This window comes from Geotrypetes seraphini, chromosome 9 (assembly GCF_902459505.1).
Source record: "Geotrypetes seraphini chromosome 9, aGeoSer1.1, whole genome shotgun sequence".
NCBI lineage: Eukaryota > Metazoa > Chordata > Amphibia > Gymnophiona > Dermophiidae > Geotrypetes > Geotrypetes seraphini.
The window spans coordinates 150,956,498-150,978,412 of record NC_047092.1 but is presented as its reverse complement, the minus strand read 5'-3'; the positions used below and the strand labels follow the sequence as shown (position 1 = coordinate 150,978,412).

The window sequence follows — 21,915 nt, the reverse complement described above, 5'->3', positions numbered from 1 at the left end:
ATAACTATGTGGCATAAATGCGTATGAGTCAAGTCTCTTTCATTTGAAAGGAAGCTCTGGAATGAGAGGACATAGGATGAAGTTAAGAGGTGATAGGTTCCGGAGTAATCTAAGGGAATACTTTTGTACAGAAAGGGTGGTAGATGCATGGAACAGTCTCCTGGAAGAGGTGGTGGAGACAAAGACTGTGTCTGAATTTAAGAAGCTGTGGGATAGGTATATGGGAGATGAAGCGATAATGGTTACTGTGGATGGACAGACTGGATGGGCCATTTGGCCTTTATCTGCCATCATAAGAACATAAGAACATAAGAAGTTGCCTCCACTGAGTCAGACCAGAGGTCCATCTCACCCAGCGGTCCGCTCCCGCGGTGGCCCACCAGGTTCGTGACCTGTGAAGTGGTTTTTGCCCACTTTTATAACCTACCTCTAGTTCTATCTGTACCCTTCAATCCCCCTATCCTCTAGGAACCTATCCAAACCTTCCTTGAACCCCTGTAAAGTGCTCTGGCCTATTACCTCCTCCGGAAGCATGTTCCATGTGTCCACCACCCTTTGGGTAAAAAAGAACTTTCTAGCATTTGTTCTAAACCTGTCCCCTTTCAATTTCTCCGAGTGACCCCTAGTGGTTGTGGGTCCCCACAGTTTGAAGAATCTGTCCTTATCATGTTTCTATGTTTCTGTATGTTAATGGTGGATCGGATGTGCTAATTTAAAGATATAGTTCTCTAGAATATTCTGACAGGAACTTATGGTTTAATGCCTTTCTGCATCTCTAATTGTTGAAATTTGACCTGATAATGTCTGTATATGCTGACTTGGTATTTTGACATCTACCATGGGGAGGGGGGATGTTAAAAAAAAAGTGTTCAGTTAGGTCTGTGTTACATGTGTGGCGATCGTAGGGAGCGCAGGATAACATGTATGTAATATGTAAACCACATAGTTGTATGTAGTATATACATTTTTAAATAAATAGTTATAACAGCTTGCAACAAGACAGAACTCTCTCTATATTTCATTGGAGGCCAGTGAAAAATAAGTTTGGTAGTTTTTATAAAGGATTTTCTACAAGTAAATTATGTTTTACAAAATTGTGTATATAGATATGTATGCATAAGTATGCAAACCAGTGAGATGCTGGGTATTTATATGTGTGCTGTGTATATACTGGATCAGAGTTGTGATATACATGCATATTATATAAAATACATGTGTACACACAGGTGGCAATCCTAAAAACTAGAACCCAGATTTAGACACCCCATTATCATGCACTCAGGTCCTGATTCTATAAAGTCCGCCAAAATTTAGGCGCCGATATTGGCACTCAGCACCTCACAATTGGTTTCAATTGGACTTAATTGAAAGTTAGGCGCCTAACTTGGAAAACCTCAATTCTGTAAAAAGTAGGTGCCTAGCTGGGTGTGGTTGGGGGGAGATCATGGGCATGGTTTTGAGTTAAGCGCCTCTTTGAGCTCTTGGGCCCTGATATTGGCACCTGACATTTAGGTGAAGAAAAACCCTGGCATAAATTGGGGACACTGAAATGTTAGGATGCCTAAGCGCTGCCTTTAGGTGATGCTAAACGTGATTTTGTAATAAGCGCCTGCGGGCTGTATAGAATCAGGGCCTTGGTGCCAATTCTATAATTGCTTCTTGGCATCAAGATTCGGTTACGGAATACTAGCCACGTTGGCATTAGTGAATCTAAAGTTGGCATTAGTTAGGCATACTCTACTATGTTTAGACCGCTTCACATTAGCACTAAGTGATTTTTGTGCATACGGTACAGAATGGTGCCTTGAACTTATGTGCCTAAGTGCCAGTTAGTAATGTCAATTATGCATATAAGTGCTATTCTTATATAACGTAGATCAGGGGTGTCAAAGTCCCTCCTCGAGGGCCGCAATCCAGTCGGGTTTTCAGGATTTCCCCAATGAATATGCATGAGATCTATTAGCATACAATGAAAGCAATGCATGCAAATAGATCGCATACATATTCATTGGGGAAATCCTGAAAACCCGACTGGATTGCGGCCCTCGAGGAGGGACTTTGACACCCCTGACATATGCATAGTTGGCATTTTATCATTAGGCACCACTACTTGTTGTTTCTAAAGCGCTACCAGACGCACGCAGTGCTGTACATTAAACATGCAAGAGACGGTCCCTGCTCGAAAGAGCTTACAATCTGGTTATGACAGACATAGAGGACAAACGTGAATTTATATATGGTACTTAGGTAGGAATTACAAGGGACTTAAGAGGTAGAGGGAATAAGATATGGGTGTTTTACAAGCTGGCAGAGTAGGACTTAAGTGCAGCCTTGAAAAAGTGGACTTTCAGCCTGGACTTGAAGACTGCCAGAGACGGGACTCTATGCACTGAGTCAGGCAGGCCACAACACAGCAAGAATTTCAGTCAAAGTGGAGATACCATAAATAAAGGAGTTGGCGTCAAAGGTTTTGTATACCAACGCCACAGCCCTATATAGCGCCATACGTTGTGCACTCGAGTTGGGGTGCACAGCCGAGTTGCTTGCGCAACTTAATTGTGTAGCAAAACCAATTGGCGACACCAGTAATTGGCAAGGAACACCTCATAATTGATACTAATCCTCGCCAATTAGAGGTTACATGCGCAGCTTGGTAGGCACATTCTATAAAGTGGTGCGCGTCGGTTCTAGTGCACGAATCTTGAAAAGGCGTGGTCAGGGGAGGACCATGGGCAGATCGTTGGCATTCCTAAACATTGTGCACACTGTAATAGAATACACCCAACCTGCGCACAACTTTGGCGTAGGTATTTAGGCCTGGTTTTCCTTTAATCTTTCTTTCAGTGATCGCTCTCCTTTTTTAACAGGCTTATGATCAGAAGAATATCAGACGTCGAGTGTACGATGCTCTGAATGTGCTCATGGCTATGAACATCATTTCCAAAGAGAAAAAAGAAATTAAATGGATTGGCCTGCCTACCAATTCAGCCCAAGAATGTCAGAATCTAGAGGTAAGCAGGAGCCCAACCTCGGTATATATCCTAGTAGTACAGCCCAACAGTGAAGGTAATAAAAGCAAGTACTGTATTTTTTATTTTTAACTTAGTACATCCTGATTTGTAACAGAAATGATGTCTACCTTAAGGGGCTGTTTGAAAAAGCTTCTCTGTAGATAAATAGCTGTTCATCGGTGGAGAAGAGCCCTTTAAAACTGCCCTCTTCGGGGAAAAGCAACCACACTGGAGGGTGGGTCAGTCCTGCAGGGGAGAAGTGGAGAGTTTGTTTATTATGTATTTATTTTTGTTTCAAATCTTTTCATTGGAAACATAAAGAGCAAGGTCCAAGAAATGGAAGCACCAACCGTGGTGATACAATTTTCTGATAATGCAACGCTATCGGAGATTCTCAGAAATCAAAATCCTGAAATTCCTCTCAAAATAGCAGTTTAACACACAACAGAAATTCATCTCCACCCTCTCTCAATAGACAAAAGTCAAAACAGAACATCCAAAAATAAAGCGATCTGACTCAGGGTTCTGGGTCAGATCCATTTATCAACAAAAGTCTAAACAGGACAGGTTTGTGTAAATGTAGTTAAGATTTGCATAAACTATAAAACCGGAATCCAGGTCTTTAAAAAGTATGGTTTCTCATCATAATGGTTCATACCTCAGTTTTTCCATCTTTAACCCTTTATTTGGAATTGTTGCTCAGAAGCAATTTGTGTCTTCTATGGCTCTTATGGGAGATCTGCATCTCCAAATGCATGTTTACTTGGCACTGTTGCTCTCGTTCAGCTTCAAGTTACGTAAAGCAGCCGTTTCACCATCTGCCAATTAAAGGGTTAAGATGCCTTAGGCTTTAGTTAGAGCAGAACTTTTTTTTCCAGTATTTAGACTGAGTACATCTCACCACTAACAATAAGAATTGGATTGGGAAACAAAATTCTTACAAACACAGTACATTCCAAATGTCAAACATGTGACGTTGGATGTCAACACCAGAAATCGTGAGAATTATGGATTGCACTGTCTGTCAAAATGGTTGAATAATAGGACATGAGAGTGCAAATACTTTATGGTGGGGAGTTTTCACTGGCAGTCCTGGTACCTGCAGACCCCACCAACGAAACATAGAAACATGATGGCAGAGTCTGCCCATCCGCAGTAACCATCATCTCTTCCTCTCTCTAAGAGATCCCATGCTTTCTTGAATTCAGACACAGTCTTTGTCTTTATCACCTCTTCTGGGAGACTATTCCATGCATCTACCACCCCTTCTGTAAAAAGAAGATTATTCCTGAACCTATCACCTTATAACTTCATCCTATGCCCTCTCATTCCAGAGCTTCCTTTCAATTGAAAGAGACTTACCTCATGTGCATTTATGCCACGTAGATATTTAAATGTCTCCTCTCTCCCACCTTTCCTCTAAAATATACATATTGAGATCTTTAAGTCTGTCCCTATACACCTTATGATGAAGACCATGCACCATTTTAGTAGCCTTCCTCTGGACCGACTTCATCCCTTTTATATCTTTTTGAAGGTGCGGCCTCCAGAATTGTACACAATATTCTAAATGAGGTCTCACCAGAGTCTTATACAGGGGCATCAATACCTTTCTTTTTCCTACTAGCCATACCTCTCCTTATGCAACCTAACATCCGTCTAGCTTTCTCCATCACCTTTTCAACCTGTTTGGCCACCCTTAAGATCATCACATACAATCACACCCAAGTATCTCGCTCTTCTGTCCTGCACATAAGTTCTTTACCCCCCTTCTCCCCTCCAAATGCATGACCTTGCATTTCTTAGCATTACATTTTAGCTGCCAAATTTCAGACCATTCTTCAAGCTTTGCTAGGTCTTAAGGGAAGATTCCACAGGGAAATTTCCTTTAAATGTTGGCTCTCAGGCTCATGGGTGCATTTTTAAGTTGAGGGGAGGCTGTAAATTGATATTTCCAAGCATTGCTGCTGTTCACTGTGGGAATCCAGGGCTTTGGGAAATCAAGATTGGAATATTTTTTTTTTTAAGACCTAAAATGGAAGCTAAAAATGATTGTTTATTTTTATAGTTGGTACTTCCCGTTTAACTCTCTTTTGGCCTAGGGCTTGGTAAACATGGTTAGTATCTTAAGCAGAGCCAGTGGGGCTATGGAACTAGTAAATATTTGCCACAACTGTGCAGTATTTATTTATTTTTATTTTATTTGCACACTCTTGATGTACAGTAATATGGCCAACGCAGTTCACTATAAGATAACTTGGGAGTAGAGGTAACAAGGAGTAAGGCGGAGGACAGGAAGAAAGAGACTACTGAAGCCATGACGCAATGCGCTCTCATTCACAATATTCAGGGTATTTTCCTTCATGTTGGTTCCTCTTTTAATTCTGTCCCAGCCATTGCAGTGACAGTCTTCAAATAGGGGCGACAGATTTCAAGTCCCGATTGAGTCAAGCATGCATGTACCACTCTGGCCACTGATGCTCCTTCTACTGAAAGACATGGGGGAAGCCACTGCTTGCCCTGGATCGTTAGTGTGGAATGTTGCTAGTCTTTGGGTTTTGGCCAGGTACTAGGGACCTGGATTGACCACCGTAAGAATGGGCTACTGGGCTTGATGGACCATTGGCCTGACCTAGTATGGCTATTCTTATGTTCTGTGAAAGAAAATAGGAGCTGCCGACCGCTTTGCTGATTGGACAGGGATTTCCATGCCAGCCTACAATTTCCTGCCATCTGTAGAAAATGATCTGCATCATAAAACCTTTCTAATAGCTGCTTCTGCTCTGTAAATGTTGTTGCTGACATTCTGCTCATAGTAAGAAAGCTTCCAAAATGTAATTTCCGGGTAGGAGAGCTGATGTGATTTATAGCTTGTAGAAAGCTGGGAGCAGCCTAAGGCATACTGATTCAGCACCATCATTTATCATTGTTCCTGTTTCATGGTGAGCAAAGCCCAGTGCGAGGCCGAACAGAAAATGGATGATTCAGCTGGCAGTTTTGCCGGGTCAGCACTGGTCCCCTTTTACCATTTGGATATTTAAATGCTCCCTGACAAGACAGATGGGCTGATATCTAAATGCCGGCTGCAGCGACTGAATTAATCACAGATATTTAGGGCCGCTTTCTAGATAGTGAGCTATGTTGAATATCCACGCAGAGCAGACAACAGTAATGTTATTTAGATGGCAGGCTGACTATCGCCGCCATTCAGATAATTTCTGGGAACAACCACCCTCTGCCGTTGAACTATACAGAGAGGTGGCAGTTCTGTAGATGGGTGCCTCCTTTTAGGGATTCCGATGCTGCATGATGAGAACCTATTCTGTATTGACATCTAATGTAACAGGCATCTGTGTGCATTAAACTTAGGCACACACAGCTACAGCAGCCATAGATCTGGCATAAATGCAAGTGTCTAAATGTGCGCTAACATGCAGTAGTTTGTTAGTTACACAGATAACGGGGAGCCCCTTCTATATGCCAGTCATTCGCATATAGAATTGGCATGCTTAGAAGCAAACAAGGTACTGTGTATGTGAGAGCGTTGCTGATCAAGCATAGCTGCCAAGTATGCTTCTAAGCATACCAATTCTTGTGGTCAACAACATACCGGACCCCAGAAGAAGGTCTTCTGCGACTGAAACACAGACTGTGTCAGGTCCACACTAGAGAATGACACGGTGGCAATTACCCATGGCTAACCCGCCAAAATGGTGGTGGGGGGGGAAAGTGCTCACTGCAGACACCGCAGTTAAGGGAGGGAAGGCACGCAGTCACCGATTGCGCATGGCCCTCTCCCTCCCTCCCTCCCTCCCTACAGCCAAATCTATCTCCCTCCCTCCCCCTTACCTTCGCGGCGCTTTAGTAAAGAAACTTACTGAAGCCTGCCGCAAAAACCTGCCTGCCTGCGGTCGCATGTGTGTGGGTGGAAGCTTGTCCTCTGACGCAACTTTCGGGGATATGATAGAGACTTTTAAAATACTTAAAGAATTTGACAAAATAGAGCAAGAAACATCGTTATTCACACTGTCAAATGTGACTCATACAAGAGGTCATGGACTGAAACTGAGGGGCAACAGGCCCAGGACAAATGTCAGGAAGTTCTGTTTCACACAGCGAGTGGTGGACGCTTGGAATGCTCTCCCAGAAGAGGTTGTGATGGAGACTACCATTCTAGGATTCAAGGACAAGTTGGATATACACCTTCTTGCAAATCACAGTGAGGGATATGGGTAAACAAGGTCTTCATCAGGGAACACCTAGCTTAGCCTCCGTGTGTGCGGTCACCGGACTAGAAGGACCTATGGTCTGATCCGGTGAAGGCATTTCTTATGTTCTTATGCAGGCACAGGCAGGCAGTCTCTGCCGACTTCAGTAAGTTTCTTTATTAAAGCACCATGAAGGTAAGGGGGAGGGAAAGAGATTCTCAGGCCACTGAAGGGCGGTGAGGTGGTGAGAGGGAAGGGTGGATGTGACGGAGACGGCGGGGACGGGGCGGTGAAGGGGACGGTGGTCCGGTGACAGGGCAGTGACGGGGACAGGTTTTTTCCCCGTGTCATTCTCTAGTCCACACCACATTTCTACTGTGTATTATTGCTTTGGATGATTGAACTGCATTCGTTATGTGAAGAATTTTGAATAAAAATTTTGTATCAAGATCATAGATTCCACAGCTTTTGTCCTTGTTACACGCGAAACTGCAAATTAGGGCCAAATAGTGTCAGTTAACTCCAATAACTGATGATTATTGGTTGTTAACGTTAATTCACACCAAATGTAGCCAATTAAGTTGCTCATGTAACTGGCAGTATTCTTTAATCTGAATGTGCAGTTTTGTGCTTCTTTTTTTTTTTTTTTTTTTTCAGTTCCAAAATTTTATTGAGATTTTATATAGTAACATACACTAAAGCAGGAGAAACATCTTAAACAAATTGCTCATAACACTATTAGCACAAAGATTAGGATATTAAAAGACGAAATCCTTGAAATGAGCTTTGTCATGCATATTCATTAGAGATATCCTGAAAACCTGGTCTGCTTTCAGCCCTTGAGGACTGAACTTGGACAAGCCAGGGTTGAGATAAAGAATTTGCTGACCTTTTTAATATAATTAATACTGTGGTTTCCAATCCTGTCTTGGGAGAACCCCTGCCAGTTATATTTTCAGGATAGCCACAATGAATATTCATGAGATTGATTTGCATACAGTGCCTCATTGATTTGCAGATCTACCTCATGTGTATTCATTGAAAACTAACCAGCTGGAGTTTGGGAACCTTTGATCTAATGTGTTAATCTAGTGTGTTCCCATTATAGATTTACCTTGGATTTAATAAGATGTTACTAATCAAATCCCCTGAAATTTAATTGTTCGCTTTTAACAGATAGCTAAAATTTGACTTATCTTTTACTTTGATTTTCCCATCCATCCAATACAAAACAGTTCTATATAATTCAAATGAGCTAATTGGTGAGTGGATCTGATTCTAACCCACCTCCCCCGCCCCCTAGTGGTGAATCCTGTCATGTCGGCAAACTCATCCCAGGCTGACATGAGTCTGGAATTGAACCAGGTTCCTCCACAGAGCAGCATTCAGCACTATTACTGAACTACCCAGCTAGTGCTTGAAAAAATATTGGTTTTTTGTGGTTTTTAAAAAAATATTTATTCATTTTAAAGCCAAAACTAAGTGCAATATATTTTACAAACATTTTACACTATATCAGCACTTAAAATCAGTCAAAATTATATTCTATGACAAATACATATCCCCCCATCTACATATCCAAAAATTGCACTCTAAATAAAAATTAGCTTCCCCCCCTCCCCCCCCCCCCGGACGTGTATTATCAAAAGGGGAAATCAACAATCACTCCTTGCAGAATGTTGTCAATGGCTCCCAAATATCCATAAACTTCTTATAATGATTCTAACCCCCCCCGGCCCCCCAGCGGCGAATCCTGTCATATCGGCAATCTCATCCCAGGGCTGACATGAGTCTGGAATTGAACCAGGTTCCTCCACAGAGCAGCATTCAGCACTACTACTGAACTACCCAGCTAGCGCTTGAAAGAATATTGTTTGACGAGAGAAGAGATTTTTTTTTATAAATAAGGAAATGCGGATCCCACATTCTCTTTTCTTGTTCATGGGAATGTGTGTTTAAGCCCTTTATTGAGAATCTGTCGGCGTTCAGTATGTTCCGTTCAGCGTCTGTCTGCCGCTTGCAGTGGGAACAACTGATTCAAACTGACTTTCTAACCTCTCTATTTATGTCCTGTTTAAAAGAACCTCAGAGCACAGTAAAGCCCTTTGAGCTTGAAAGCAGGATTTTGTAAAATGTGTTTTTTTTTGGTGGGGGGGTCCCTAAAAATCGAGTGGTTTACAGTTGAAATCAAGCCCTTGGGTTTTGCCAGTCTTTAGATGTATCTGTAGTGTAAGCAGAATAGGGGGAGGAAAGGCATTTTGAATTTAGTTCACTCCTTTTTCAGATGTTGTTCAAGACGCCTTACATGTAGGTTTAGTATATATATTCTTTGGACCCTGAAGGGCTCACAATCTGAGTTTTTGTATCTGAGGCAATGGCTTGTCCTATATCATAAGGAGCCTCAGTGAGCTCTGAAATGGGCTCCCCTCATCCTCATTGGTATGCCCTAGGTTAGTGTGATATTTGATGAGGGAAAATGTAACAGAGTGCATAGCCTATTCGTATTACTGGTTCTGTAAAAGAAGGGGAGGGAGAAAGGAGGCTGTTGATGCTGGTATTAAATTTTATATCCCTGCAATCTCTCAGATGTGAGCTCAGGAAGTCTGAGTAGATAGCACTGCCGAGAGGCTGAGATCCAGGACGCTGCTGGCAGCTCTCGAATGTATTTGCACAGTCCGTACTGGCGTTTGTTCAGCAATGCAGCTTGCGTCTAGTTCAGTCCAATACGCTGCAGATGACAGCAGAAGTGTTTGTACAGGTTAGCACTTTCTGTGAAAATCTTCAGTGGCTGCAGTCATTGCAGAATGCGTTAACTTTTTAAAAATTCTTTCTAACCCTAAAGGTATTGGGGGGGAAAAAATGATATATGAGAGATTGAGAAAGGTCCAGGGTTCAATTTCAAATTATCTGAAACTATACTGATATATGGGAGGGAGGAAGCGAGGGATAAATTATATTATGATTTAATAAATGTATGATTAAAAAGTGATATTAAAGTGGATATGATTGTATTACAACTTGCTTGTTGAAAGTTTAAAAATGAATAAAGAATTAAAAAAAAAAAAAAGAGAAAGAGAAAGGTCCGTCTGGGGTAAAATAACTGTCTGAAAATTTATTGGAGTGGGATCAGATTTGCCATGGAAGGAAAAATTTGATGAAAAGATACATCAGGTTTGAAAATGGACCAGATCAGACTTAGGGGTGCCAGAGCAATAAAGCGCATTTGTACGGGAAAAGCTGTTCTGGCTTTAGCAACAGTGAACTGTTGAGGCGTTCAAGCAAATGGGAATCGCTCCTTTCAGATTACCTCACCCCTTTTCTCTACTTTCCCAGTCACAAACATACACAGATGTTCCTACACGCAAACACATGCATACACAAAAAATGCAGACAGATGGATTGATGCTTGCTTCACATATTTCCGCTACTGCTGCCACTAGGCCAGGATTAATCCTTTGGTTGGTCCTAGTCAAACAAGGCCATTGGGCCCCCCCATCATAGTATAAATACATTCCAAAGTTTCAGAATGGACCCCCTTGGTTATCACTGCAAAGGAAAACCAGCAGAGGATGACACAGGATGAAAGAAACGCTGCTCGCTGACTTCCCTGCTTCCTGGAGAATAACATCAGGGGATAGGAAGAGTATACTACTCTGGCCTCCCCCCATCCAACCATTCTTTCTGCCTGCAAATTTCTTACCAGAGTCTTGGCAGCAATTGAGAAGACCCCTCCTAAACATTTGGGCCCTAGGCACATGCCTTGTTTGCCTATGCATTAATCCTAACCTGTTTTGGGCCAGCCTTTGGTAGTAAGATTATGTTCATTTTTTTTCTGTGAAATCTAAAGACTGAAGACTGAACCATATAGCTTTTTAATTGTTTGCTATGTCTGGTGGCATCTAGTGACTGAACCATGCAGTTTGGTGGTGGTTGCTATGGGGCTCATAATCGAAAGAGAAAAACGTCCAAAAACCGGCCAAAGTCGGCACTTGGACGATCATCAGTCAAAAACGTCCAAGTGCCGATAATAAAACCGGGTTTTGGATGTATTTAAAAATGACCTAGGCCTTCACAGTGCCGCTGAATGACCATAGCTAAATGGGATGTTTCAGGAGGAGTGTCGAGGGCAGGATTTGGGCGGGATATGGGCAGGCTTAGACTTAGTCGTATTGCTTGTATAACCGAAAGTTATACAGCACAGCATAGACGGAACTTGGACGTTGTGACTTAGACCATTTAAAACATGGTCTAAGTCACAAAAACCCACCTAAAGTCACCAGATAAGCACTGCAGACACAAACTACAGACCCCCACACACTACCCCAGTGATCACGGACTCCCCCCCTCCACCCCCATAAAAATATTATTCACAACTTGAAAATTGTGCCTCCAAAACATCATCACCTGGCATAGGAAAGCCTAGTCGTGCTGCACAGAGACGTCTTAAGCCGTCTTAGGGGTGGGTTAGGGAACCATGGAGAGGAGGACCCATGCCCATAAGTCCCTGTAATCACTGCATTGATATTGAAATGTGCACTACCGTATACACCCCTAAAACCTTTTTGGACTGGCATATAAGTGGCTCCTGCAGCCATAAGGGCTATTGGGGTGGTAGATAAGTGGGTCTAGGGGATTCTGGAAGTGGTTTGGGGGGCTCACCATGACCTATAAGAGAGCTGTAGTGAGATGAAGACATGGCACCCTTTATGTGAAGTTCACAGCAGTGCCCTGTAAGGTACCCCATTATTTAGGTGCCATGTCTGGGTGTTCAGTCCATCACTTTGCAGACCCATCCCACGTCCAACAAGGCTTGTTCTAGGTATTTTTGACTTGGACGAAAAGTTGGACAAAAATGTGGTATAAAGATAGACGATTTAGCGGCTTGGATGATCAGATCGGTAGGACGTATACTTAGACAATTTTTGAAACGAAAAAAAAAATTTGGACATATTTTTCAAAAATGTGTCCTAAGCTGTTTTTTTACTTTGGATGACTTGCGACTTAGACGAAAATGGACTTAGGCGTTCCTTTCGATTATGCCCCTCCATGTATATTATTATTATTATTTTTAAAATTTATAACCCACTTTTTACAGAGCGGTTCACAAAATGGAACATACACAATAGAAAACATAAACATACACTTAATAAATATTTGACATCCAAACAAAAGCAACCAGCGTCAGACCTTACAAATCAATGATTCCCGTATTTCATACTGCAAAACAAATGTCTCTTCAACAATCTCTTTAAAACACCGCGGTTCCCCTGCTGTCGAATATACATAGGTACTCGGTTCCATCCCTGAGGACCCATTGAAGAGATATATTCAATCTCAAACTCTTGACAGGAGTTTGGCGTCCTGTAGTAGAAAAGCATAGCAACATCTATCTGTGGTTAAATTGTAAAATCTAATCTTTGAAGTCTAGTGTAGAGGTCTGCACGAGAACGGTGATCGCGGGAATCCCGCTGGTCCCGTGGAGTTCCCGCGGGAATCCCCCCCCTAACCCACGGGACTCCCACGGGGACCCCCCTCTGGCCCATGGGACTCCCACGGGGACCCCCCCTCTGGCCAACGGGACTCCCACGGGGATGGAAAGCTTTGGAAGCAGGGTTCGTCCATATAATATAATGGACACGTCAGCCTTAGTAAAAGAGGGGTTTTTAAGTTAATTTCCTGAACAGAAAACAAAAAGGGTTCCACCAAAGAGATTCCACAAGGAAAACAGCAGCGCAAACACAAAAGAAACTGGAATTGATGATCCTGTCAGAAGTAATTGCTGCTTTTTATGGGGACGGGTGGGGATAGAGGTAATTCCTTGCGGGGATGGGTGGGATTTCTGTCCCCATGCAACTCTCTATTCTAGTGATATCTAATGGTTAGATATATTATCACTCTTTGGGGTCCTTTTACTAAGGCGAGCTAGCCGTTTTAGCTCACGCTAAATGCTAACGTGTGCTAACACGTCCATTATATCCTGTGGGCGCGTTGGCACGCATTAGCATTTAGTGCGTGTGAATTTTTTAGCGTGCACTAAAATGGCTTCCGCACCTTAGTAAAAGGACTACTTTGGGCTCCTTTTACTAAGCTGCGTTAGGGCTTTAACACGCGGAATAGCGCTCGCTACATTGACCCGCGCGCTTGACCTTAATGCCAGCATGGAGCTGGCGTTAGTTCTAGCCCCGTAGCATGCAGTAATTTCCTGCGTGCACTAAAAACACTAGCGCACCTTAGTAAAAGGAGCCCTTTGTTTCATTTATTATTCTTTCAAAACCAGCAGAATAGATGCCGTTCCCGTCACTGTCCCATCCCTCTTTCCTTCAGAGAGAGAATGCAGATATACGCACAAGCTTTTCTCACTTGTTTTCCTTCTTGTTTGTTATACACTTTTTCTCATAATGGTGGTACTAGAAAATGATTTTGTATAAGTTTTTTTTGTTTTTTTTTCTCTTGAAAATTTATTGAAAATTTTATCAAAATACAAAAAAAGGAGAGAAACAAACAATCAATATCAATACCGTAATCGTGGAACAATAAATGAGTAAAAAAATTATTCAAGCACAACAGAAAATCGTTAGATACATATAATCAGAGGTAAAAATATTCTATGGTGTTGTGATAAGTAGCGGGAAGATATTCAAGGAAAGAAAAAACAGTCAGGAGAGAAGAGGGAAAAGAAAGAAAAAGAAGGGTGATGACGGAGGGCGAAAGGTAAGTAAGAAAGCAACAAGGGGTGAGAAAGAGAAGAGAGAGTCCCCCAGAGGCCAGAAAGAGAGAGAGGAAGAAGTTGGAAAGAGAGATATAAGATATAAAAGACGTTAGGCATTAACGTATGAGCGGTAAGGCATTAGAGAGAATTCAGGTATTCGGTGAACTTAGCCCATTTAATATGTATAAGTTTTAAAGTAAATTAAGGTGCTGCTATGTGCTTAATAATTTCACATAATCACACAGATTTGTATAAACCATAATTTAAAAAAAAAATGTATTTGGTGAATATTTAAAATATTATTTAAAAATGCAGACTATTGCCTCAGTAAAAATTGTATATTCCCAAAAATGTAGAAATGTAAGAAAAAAATTAACGCAGAAATAGAGAAGAAAATGGCAGATAAAGACAATTGAGACAATTTATGCTAAAAGCTCTTCAATTCCTTTTAAATTCATGTTTGCTTGAATTCAGGTGCAGTCTTCATCTCTACCAACTCCCCCAGGAGGCAATTCCTTGGATTTACCACCCTTTCTGTAAAGAAAAATGTATTTGTTTACTCCTGAGACTCTCCCCTTTCACCTCCGCCATATTATCCCTTCAATCCAGGGTTCCTTTCAGTTAAGTCTGACCTCCTGTGTGTTAATACCACAGTGCATTTAAATGTGTCTATCTTATTTCCCCTCTCCTGCCTTTTTTCTAAAGTATAAATATTGAGATCTTTAAGTCTGTCCCCATGTGTTATGATGAAGACCATTGACCTTCTTAGTAGCCACCTCTGGACCGTCCTGTTATATCCTTTGAAGGAGTGGGTCTTCAGAGTAGTCTGGTCCAGTCTCCGATTTTGAGTACCGTATATACTCGAATATAAGTCAATACGAATACAAGTCAAGACCCCCATTTTCCGCCCAAAAGGGGGATAAATGGGCGGCTTAATATTCAAGTCCCCTGCCCTGTCAGGCTCTGCACCCTGTCCCCCCTCCCTGCCCTGTCTGTCATACCTCCTCTGCTGATCCCTGGTGGTCCAGAGGTGCAGCAGGCAGGATCGAGCTTTCCGTGCTCCTGCCCCGCTGCTAACCCGGTCGGTTGGTGGTTGCCACGAGTTCTGGTTTCTTCAGCCTGAGTGGCACCAAGCAGGAGAGCGCTTTGGCGCTGCTGCTAGGCGCTGAGCGGCTTCCTGACTGGCTCCTGTGAATTCTTGCCTAATGGAACAGTGCTTACCTTTAGGATTCCTAACGACACCTAAGTCTGCGTAGGCACTGTTGTTTGTTAATGTACTCTATGTATGTAGGTTGTAAATCGCTTAGTAGATTTGCAGTATATAAATTCTTATTAAATTAAATTAGGTGTGATTCTAAAAACGGTGCCTAGCGGTTGATTGACAAACACGCTGAGCAGCGCCTACAATATAGGCGCCATTTATAGAATCAGGTCCTTACTGTTACCACCAGTAGCATGTGGTCAGGGCCTTCAGGGGATTCACCCCACCCCCTTAAGACCCTGAGGGCATTGCTCTGAATTTGATTGGCTGAGCAAGCAACAGGCAGAGGCTGCTCAGCCAATCAAATTCAGATCAGTACTGTCAGGGCCATCATTGGGTTCAGAGAATCAAACACTCAAGTGAAACAACAGACTGTACACACTTAGTTATTTCTGGGTATTGAACCTTAAGCTTCTACCAAATAGCCAGCAATACCATATATAATCAACCCTTCCAGGCAACAAATCAAACTTAATTAAACCAAAACAGAAAAAAAGAGAAAAGAAGTGGAGAAAAAGATCTCAGAGTTCATGGTTGCCATTAAGGAGAAAGCTCAAGAAGAGCAATAACCAACAGCAAAATTGAAAGTATTGAAAATATGGAACTAAGCACAAAAAACAGAATGTACTCAGCTCAATCGCTGCCTCTGACAAACGCTGCAAGTACCCCAAAACACAAACATGCGCAACAAAAATAAACATACACAGATGGTTTAGAAACAACTCCATGCCATACCAGCCCAGAATCCCCAGCCCAAGAGCCCTGCTTTTTTCTGTTAAGCAGGCTGCCTACGCAACAAATCAAACCGCATCAAGCGAAAAGTCAACAAAAATTAAAACAATAGGGCTGTAGAGCTGGGCATTTATTGAATCCCCTGAGAGCCCTCGCCGCACGCCACTGGTTATCATGAAGTTAGATCCACTGTATCAAAGTTTCTATGTTTCAGAAGCTGGAACGGTTTCTCCCATACAAATACACTGGGCAGTCTTCAGGGTGTTTTATTTTTCTGAAATCCTGGTCCATTAACTTATTAGAAAATGACTTTGTTCCCAGACAGACAATCCTGATGCTAAGTGTGGTTGACCATTAAAGAAGAGGATTTCTAAAATCGTGCATTTGTGAAGTAAGCACGTGCTTATTTACAATTTTTTGTTTTTGTTTTTTAAGATTGAGAAGCAGAAACGAATGGAACGAATAAAACAGAAGAGGGCTCAGCTCCAAGAATTATTGCTACAGGTGAATGGATTTACATTCTTACTCAAGACTTTGTTTTGATACGAAAGATACAAGGGGTATTTATTAAGATGTGTTATAGCCATAATATGTGTTATTTCCCCTTAATACCTGTTAAATGGCAATAACTTGAGTTATATTACTGTAATGTAGTTACCGTTGGATGCATAGGAATGAAATACCTAGTAATGAGTTGCAAAGCATGCAGAACATTTCATTATGTAAATTGAATGACGCACCTTATGGTCCCCTTATAAAAGTACTTCTGAACCCAGTCCTCAGGCCACACTAAGCCTGTTGGATTTTCAGGACATCCGCAATGGATGTGCAGGAGATAGATTTGTATTTCCAAAAAGGAAATGCATGAAAATCTATCTCATGCATATTCATTGTGGGTGTCCTGGAAACTTGACTGGATTGAGACGCATAGTCTTGTACAATAGCTTGACCCCCTAATGGTTGTCCCATATGACTACTGCCCTTCATGGATGGTTTGTAATGGGGGGTCCCTTTATGGTGGGGGAGGGGGCACTTCAGGAGAGGAGGTTGTGTTTACAAGGACGGGGGCTTGGGGAAGGAGGAGATTATGTATTATTGCCCAACCAATTTAAGATGTGACCAAGGAGCATCAGATCATGGCTTAGAAGTCCAGTACTTTTGGGCAACATAGATATAGCACAAGTATATCTATGTTGATCACAAGTAGCATTATTCATATACTACAGGAGTGATTAGTCTCTTCCTTAGTAAACTAAGATGTGATAAAAGCATGACTTTTATTGCTTTTTTAATAACTAACTCCCCCCCCCCCCTCCCAGTGTCTAGTTTTTTTTGGCCTAGTATTTTCCTCCTTCTCCTTTGTTGACTTACAGCTCAATCAAAGGCAGGGCTGGGATCAGGTATTATAAGCTTTTATTCCTAACTAGCCTGGAATTTTTTCTCCTATCTCATGTCCCCTTGTATCTTTCTGTAGTTCAATTGTTGCAGGAACAGCCCTCAGATAGGGGCCACCCATCTGTGTTACATTCCAGAACTGGTCACTAGGTGTCACTATGACGCAGTGACTTGTATGACTCCACAACTGTGCCCCAGCCCAGGCTTACCCAGGGAGCAGAAAATCTGTTCCCAAACTCAGGCCCCTCAGCTGGCAGTCCGTAACTCTGTCCATCATTACGTGAAACAGAGAGCATATGACTGCTGTATACTCTAGGAGCTGATATAAGGAGTCAAGCTTAGAGTTACCATACAGATGAAAAGGGGCAGCTTGTTCTTCATTTCAAATATAGTATCAGCAAAGCATGTGGTGGGGAGATTTTCACGCTTCCTGAGTTTGCACTAATTCTCAAAGGAAGTATACTTTTAATTTGAAGATTTGGGTGATCATTTTGAAAGCACTTAGACTTACAAAATTCAAGTGCTTTGAAAATCTGCCTCTACTGTATGCAAGAAAGGAAGTCCCCCTACACAATTCTTGTCACAGACTAATAAGCCCAAAAAGATTTAATGGAAACATCTTCCTATGATTCAATATTCAACTTTAAGCTTGGCCCTTGGCCCTTACAAGTTTTACTTTAGGGGATAAAAGACTTCAAGGACTCGCAGCTGCATGGTTTTAGAACTTGTCTTAACAGGTCAGCCACTTGCGAGCTATCATAAGTCAAAAACCCCTTGGTTTAAGTATATCTATTTTTGATAAATATAAATACAACTTAGTAAAACTTGCATTTAGCTTTATATCCAAGCTGGATGATAGTATTCTAGGGCACATATTTTTGTGTGGATGTTTTTTGCGATGGAAATCAAAAAGGTGTGTACTTTTGGAAACACACGTGTTTCCATTCCTACTCCAGCCCCAGGATCACCCTCTCCAAATGTAGGTAAAGAGTAAATAAGTCATTGCATTGTGGTGTATGTTCTTTTTACTTGCATACCAGGTGGATAGCCTTCAGACAAGTCAAACACTTTATCCATGCAGAAATCTCTTTTTCAAATTGCCTTCCTGAATAAAGTTAGATACACAAGCATGAAAATCTACTTCAAGGACTTAAAAATCTTTTTGATGATGAATTGGAAACTAGGTATCCTTCTGCAGATGGAACACAGAACAGCAAACAGTGGAACGCAGAACAGCTAGTACAGTGGTTCCCAACCCTGCCCTGAAGGACCACCAAGCCAGTCGGGTTTTCAGGATAGCCTTAATGAATATGCATGAGAGAGATCTGCATATAATGGAGGTGCCAGGCATGCAGATCTGCTCCATGCATATTCATTAGGGCTATCCTGAAAACCCGACTGGCCTGGTGGTCCTCCAGGACAGGGTTGGGAACCACTGTGCTAGTATGCCTCCCATGTTCTTAAGCTGAATATATCTGTGAGATCGAGGAAGCATAAAGCCGGGGGTGATGGGACTGAACAAAGCATTTAAAGCATTTTTTTAATTTTCTGTGGCTGGCTTGGAAGCAGTGTTTGAGAAACACAATTGTGCATTTTGTTTCTTTCAATCAGATAAACCTGCAGCTGAATGGGTTCTTAGACTTCATCCTTCTCAGTTAAAAATAAAACGTAGGCTGCAATTTGGAAAAAGTAATTTAAGTGTTTATACCTCAGCTAAAAACAAACACAGATCAGATTTTTAAAATTCTATTTATTCTGCAGCTCTGCAGTTTTTCTAAGTTTCCAGATTTACCTTAAAAACATCAGGCCATGTTCACAATATGTTAATGTGTGTTAAAGATTCATGAGCCTGGCCTATTGTCTTCTCTGTATATTCTAAGATCTTGGACAACCTCTAAAACCTCTAACACTTGGAGAATGAGTTACTTTGTGAACTAAGGGGCTGATTCTATAAATGGGCGTCCCGATTGTAGGTGGCATTAGATGCCCTACCTCCATCTGGCAGCCAATCACGATGCACGTTTTTAGAAAAAACCCAGGCGAGGAAGATCACCATTGTAGGCATCTGTCGCGGGTCTACAGAGACGTGTAGGATCATTTAAGCTCACCCAAGGCTGGGCATGGGCGTTGTTTCGCCCAGAAGTGTGAGTTTTAAGCATCCCTACACATAGAGCTGTGACAGATGCCTGAAATGTATATTTCAATCCTAAAAGTAGATGCCGCTGCAGACTCATCTGATCGCAGCAAGGAAATCTCCAATCAGCTGAGCCGGCCGGACTCCCCAAAACCATGGCTTCAGGAAGTCCTGCCGGCTCAGCTGATTGGGGGAAAATACCCCTGCCGCAATCAGCTGAGCCAGCAGCAGCTGAGCATCCCCCCCACAAACACACACACAACCTACCTCCCCGCGATCGGCACAAGGGATAACCATTCCCTCCTGTCTAAGACCCCCGACACCCCACCCACCCCCGAGATCGGCTGGAGGGATGCCCACTCCATCCTGCCTAATTCCCCCGACACTTCCACTCCAAACCCCCCCCCCCCCACACACACACACATATCCATTCGGCAGGAGGGATGCCCACTCCCTCCTGCCTCTGGGCCTTCTTGATCCCCTGAACCCCTGACAACCCCACCCCAATATCCTACCCAACTTCCCCGAACTTTCCCCAATACCTTTGAAGAAGGCCAGCAAGAGGGATGCCCACTCCCTCCTGCTGGCAGGCCCACCTGTTCCAAAATGGTGGGCTTTCCCCTTCTCATTGCATCCTGGGATGCACCAGTGAGGGGCCTAAGGACCTGATTGGCCCAGATACATAAACCTGGGCCAATCAGGGCCTTAGGCCTCCTTCCTGGTGCATTCTGGGATGTCCTGGGAGTAGCCTAAGACTCTGATTGGTCCTTTTACCAAAGGCCACTCCCATGGGGGTGTGGTTCCTCTGTCGCTGCCTGCTCAGCTGATCGCGGCAGGGGCATTTTCCTCCCTGATCAGCTGAGCCAGCAGAACTCCCCAAAACCATGATTTGGGGTCCTGCTGGCTCAGCTGATCAGAGATTCCCTTGTCATAATCAGCTGATGGCAAGGAATCCTTTGTCAAAGATAGGCAGCCTATCTTTGCGATCAGGTTAAGGTGCAATTCTTTAACTGGCGCCGGTGACATGGGTGCCAGTTAGAGAATTGGGGAGGGGGGGTGGAGGGAGATAAGGTGTCTTTTCTTTAAGACAGATGTGATTCTGGATAGGATGCCGGTGCGTGATTCTCAGCTGCTTCTTAGGTGGCCGCCGAGACTGGCATTCTATACAAAATCAGCCCCTAAGTGTATTATGGTATTTTAATTACCTTAATTGACATCGCTTCTCATGTATACAATTTAGTGCAAGTGATCACAAAAAATATTGGCATTCTAGCAATATGAGCTAAGTGCGTAGAACACCTGGGACAATAAAGGCATTTTTAAAAGCAGCATCAATGATGCTTGGTGGTTTTGTGCTTTTAAGAATGGATATCTGAGTGATCTTTATTCAATATTTGGAAGAGAGTGCTGTATCTTTTCTTGGAACATTGCCAGTAAGTATACAATTGCCTAATGTCTGGAAAAGGTTCTCCATAGCAGAATGAGATAATACCCTCTAATTTCTGAGGTGTTTCCTTTCATTATACTTTAGTGGCACATTCAGCAACAACCATGACCTCATCAGGAGACAATTGTGCAAATAATACTTAATTCCTTCATAGCCTTTTATTAAAATAATACTTTTCTTATAAAGCACTTCTGTTCCTAAAGGATGATCTCATTGATTCTGTCTGAAGCTGACATCATGTATACCAATGAAACAGACTTATCATGAGTATTCCATGCCCACTAACCACTTTATAAGTATTTCTTACCTCTATAAATATTTTAAATACAGTCTGATTTCTTTATTTTTAATATTCAAAACTAAGGGGCTCTTTTACTAAACTGTGCTAGAAACTGGACTTAACATGTTGTAATGTGAGATGTCACCGTGCACTAGGCCCAGATGTAATGCAGACCTTTTGGGGGATTTTTTTTTTTTTATATTCTTTATTCATTTTCAAGATTACATTAAGTGTTAAAATATATTCATTCACATAAACAATAAATGCATCACTTACAAAAAATCATTGACACATTTCATAAATTCTTATCCCCTCCCCTATCCCAACCCTTCTTCCCATATATTCCATTATCATATAAAACATGTAATAATAAAATCCCCCCTCCCTGCACCTTAAATTGATAAATATAAGGGAAACATTGGGGGATTTTTAAAATATATATTTTCTTGCAGGTCATTAGTTATGGTATCTGTATAGAGTTAATGTGGGAGCACTTACTGCCTCCTATTTTGGAGACGCTAAGGGCTCCCATGTTAACTCTGCATTAGCCACGGGGGGGGGGGGATTCATCAAGGTGCGGTAAAAGTTTGCCATTTACCATTCCATGAAGCCCTGTAGGATTCAGCAACCTGCGGTATCCCAGTACTGCAGGTTGCTGGATCTCATCTTAAAGGAATAATGCTGCTTGCAAGTCTACCATCATGGGCCGATGGTCCTGGGTTTGATGAATTGCACCCA

General features: G+C 42.3%; 1 protein-coding gene across 6 annotated transcripts in view; it reads left to right on the top strand.

Annotated features, from left to right (window-relative positions):
* The window catches only part of TFDP2 (transcription factor Dp-2), a 125,288-nt gene that overhangs the window by 81,563 nt on the left and 21,810 nt on the right, over window positions 1–21,915 (top strand). For all 6 annotated transcript variants that reach the window (XM_033959719.1, XM_033959718.1, XM_033959720.1 and 3 more), the window contains 2 exons: window positions 2,868–3,011; window positions 16,357–16,425. In XM_033959719.1, the coding sequence (XP_033815610.1) occupies window positions 2,868–3,011; window positions 16,357–16,425 (213 nt within the window). The remainder of the gene's footprint in view (window positions 1–2,867; window positions 3,012–16,356; window positions 16,426–21,915) is intronic.